Source organism: Dendroctonus ponderosae, unplaced genomic scaffold (assembly GCF_020466585.1).
Source record: "Dendroctonus ponderosae isolate FM_Combo_2020 unplaced genomic scaffold, Dpon_F_20191213v2 Dpon_F_20191213_3, whole genome shotgun sequence".
NCBI classification, from domain to species: Eukaryota; Metazoa; Arthropoda; class Insecta; order Coleoptera; family Curculionidae; genus Dendroctonus; species Dendroctonus ponderosae.
In genome coordinates, this window is record NW_026018508.1 from 15767426 (window position 1) to 15770686 (window position 3261).

The 3261-nt window shown below is 37.9% G+C and overlaps 2 protein-coding genes across 2 annotated transcripts in view; both read left to right on the forward strand.

Annotated features, from left to right (window-relative positions):
- The window catches only part of LOC109538687 (ubiquitin-conjugating enzyme E2Q-like protein 1), a 4410-nt gene extending 1988 nt beyond the window's left edge, over window positions 1–2422 (forward strand). The window contains exons 3-5 of the mRNA XM_019906044.2: window positions 638–782; window positions 1305–1540; window positions 1594–2422. Of these exons, the coding sequence (XP_019761603.1) occupies window positions 638–782; window positions 1305–1540; window positions 1594–1826 (614 nt within the window). The 3' untranslated portion in view covers window positions 1827–2422. The remainder of the gene's footprint in view (window positions 1–637; window positions 783–1304; window positions 1541–1593) is intronic.
- A 56-nt stretch (window positions 2423–2478) lies between these two features.
- The window catches only part of LOC109538704 (probable G-protein coupled receptor 179), a gene marked incomplete in the record, with an annotated part of 12993 nt that continues 12210 nt past the window's right edge, over window positions 2479–3261 (forward strand). The window contains 1 exon segment of the mRNA XM_048665256.1: window positions 2479–2890.

The window sequence follows — 3261 nt, forward strand, 5'->3', positions numbered from 1 at the left end:
TCTCGGAGGCAAAATGAGCAAGAACGCTCATTTGTACATCATTCTAGACAGCAAATTTTTTCACTTTGGTGCCACTTGGAAATGCAAATATGCCGATTACACCACTGAATAGAAAGCACTTGCTCTATTGGGGTCGAAATATGAATTTTCATTAATATTTTTGCTGAATTTGAGCAATTTTTTAATTTCCTTTTGCTCTGGTGTCTCTAAACATTCACAATTTGCCAACTCACTTTTAACAAATTTGCCCCACAGGCAACTGAGATTTAAACGTGCTGATTGCTTCACTTCATAGAGCAAATGTTCCTTTATAGGGGCCGAAAGTTTCGCTTTTATTAGAGCTTTGCGCAATTTGCGCAAATTGACAAATAAAAAAATGCCGATTTCGCTACTGGATAGGGAACACTTTGCTCTATTGGGGCCGAAAACTTCGCTTTAAGTAATATTTTTTCTGAATTTGAGCAAATTTTTCATTTTCTAATGCTTTCTAGAACCTCTAAACGCCCACTATTTGCAAACTCACTTTTAATAGCTAATGCTGATTGCTTCACTGTATGAAGCAAATTTTGTTTCATTGGGACCGAAATTTCGCCTCAATTAAAGTTTTTGCGCAATTTATGATTCGGTTTCATTCCAGGTTACAAAGACACAGTTTCGCCTGCCAGCTCGAGCCAAGCGCCATCGCCAGCGTTCAGCGCCAAACACAAAAAAGACGAGACTGCCACACAAAACAAAACTGTTCGCGCCAAAAGACTGATGAAAGAATTCCGAGATTTACAAAGGTATTTTGGCTCATTGTCCATATGCATTAGTCCTGACGTTTCGCTAACACATATAGCTAGCATCTTCAGGGTGTTGAATGCGCGCCCTTGAAATCAATCGTCTACTAATCCGAAAATTTTAAATTTTACGACAAAAATAATGTTGCCTAGTTCATCCTACTGCATTAACTTTGGATTTTCCTTCTTTGGTAATTCACAATTTTCCTACAAGTTTTTTGCAAATTTTATCTCGCCCAAAATGATCAATTTTAAGCGGTGAAGGTGTCAAGTTGGAACGTAGCCACGCACAGGCCATGCGCGCCTCTCATAGACTCCCATGCGTGCGAGTGAGATAACCGGTGCGGGCTACGTTCTGAAATGCAAAAATCAGTTTTACTTAATAACACTGGGTTCGGAAAATTGTTGATTTTTTTAATGAATATTTGGGCCATTTCCCGCTTATTATTGCTTATTATGCTGCTTTGGACCATTGAAATTCAGTTTTGTGAGTGGAAAACCTTTGCAATTGATGTTATTTTCCAGACTACAAAACTCAAAACAAGACCCAATTTTCACGGTAGAATTAGCGGACGATAATCTCTTTGAATGGCATGTGAAAATCTACAAGCTGGATGGGGACAGCGATTTAATGCAAGATATGGTGGAGTTGGGAATCCGCTACATTCTGCTGCACGTGATTTTTCCCGACAATTTCCCATTTGCGCCCCCGTTTATGCGCCTCATTTCGCCCCGAATCGAAAAAGGCTTCGTCATGGAAGGTACTCGTATAAAAACACCAAACTAATCTACCATCGGAAATTTCCTTTTCCAGGAGGCGCAATTTGTATGGAACTTCTAACACCGCGAGGATGGGCGTCTGCCTACACAGTGGAAGCGGTCATAATGCAATTTGCCGCAAGCGTCGTGAAGGGCCAGGGCCGAGTTCAGCGCAAGAGCAAAGGCCTGAAGATGTTCAGCCGAAGAACTGCTGAAGAAAGTTTCCGATCTTTGGTTAGGACGCATGATAAGTACGGGTGGGTCACGCCAAGCTTGTCCGATGGCTAGTTTTGTTGACTCTGAAACTTTAAGTATACGCGCATAAGGAGTTTCTTCTAGAATTCTAGAATGCCAACAAGCCACGCTCAACGAAGTTTACAGTTACCGGTTTGAGTATCCAAACAGTTGAACGTTGATCACGTTAAGCCAATCTCAAAGTTATTGTAATGCTCATACTAAGTGAATATATATTTTATATATAAAGTTTTCGTAGGCTCGTTAGTTTTGTTAAGATTATATAAAGAGAAACAGTCCAGATTTAACAGTATTATAGACGTTAATATTAAAGGTATATTGTGGTCCCTTGCAGTTGAACCCAGGGGCCCAGGTGGCTCTACTCGTCTCAAATTCCCCAGTGTATTGTTGATCACATACTAAATTAACCGTTTGATTATGGAAAACACTTTATTTCTGTTAAGTCTTCCGAGAAAACTGACGCAAAATTACCATTCAGCTAAAGGCGATGGTTGCAAATCAAGTATCAATGTACATAAAAATAGCAAGGGAAAATCAAATTAGTTTAATGAAAATAGCGAGTTTTAGGGCTTTTGATGTCCCGTATAAACGTTCGTTGTGATAATTACCAAATAAATGTGTTTCCTTAAGTTGGTGTTTGCTTCGATTAATAAATCCGCTGAAATTTGAGAAGATCAGTGCAAAAAGAGGCGAGATTTGAAGTCCAGATTAAATTCAAGATCAAGAGTTTGAATGAAAAAATCAATCAATCAAAATCAAAGTCAAATCAGAAATTGCGTGTTGCCAAAAAAGACTATAGAAAATTCAAAAAAATCCTTCTAGCACTGCATGAATGCGGAACGATCCTGAAATCCAAACCAATTTGAAAATCGACAATTTAGTAAAGAAATCTGCATCGAACAGTCATTATTGAGCTAAGAAAATAAAAGTTAAAAATGCACAAAGACAATAAATAACATTTTGGGAGAATTAATCTTTTTATGAAAAATCTCACTCTTCCCATGCGTGCTTTTTTCGCTAAATTGATTGCTTTCGTTGTAAGAAACTCCTCGGTGTGCGGACAAAAATGGTTCCAGTCAAAAATATCGTCAGTTAAGGTTAGTGACTGCTTACAAATTGTTCAAAAAAGGCCAAAAATTTCGCTTTTTATGAATCTGAAATTTCTAGTATATTTTTCAATGAGCTAGCTGCATTTCTCGTTTCCATGAGATAAAAATGAGGGATAATTTTGGGCATTTTGGGACAATTTATATTTCTTAAAAAATCGACCATCACGCTTGGAAAATGTTGGGACAAAAATCTAAATTTTACGATCGTGTTTTTTGCGCTTAATCGGTTGCTTTCGACGCAAGAAACTCCCCAATGTGCAGATATAAATTGTTTTAGGCTATAATTAAAGAAATAATTGAAATAAGTGCGGCTCAAAAACTGTTCAAAAATGTCGATTTTTTCAATCTCAACAGTGTAG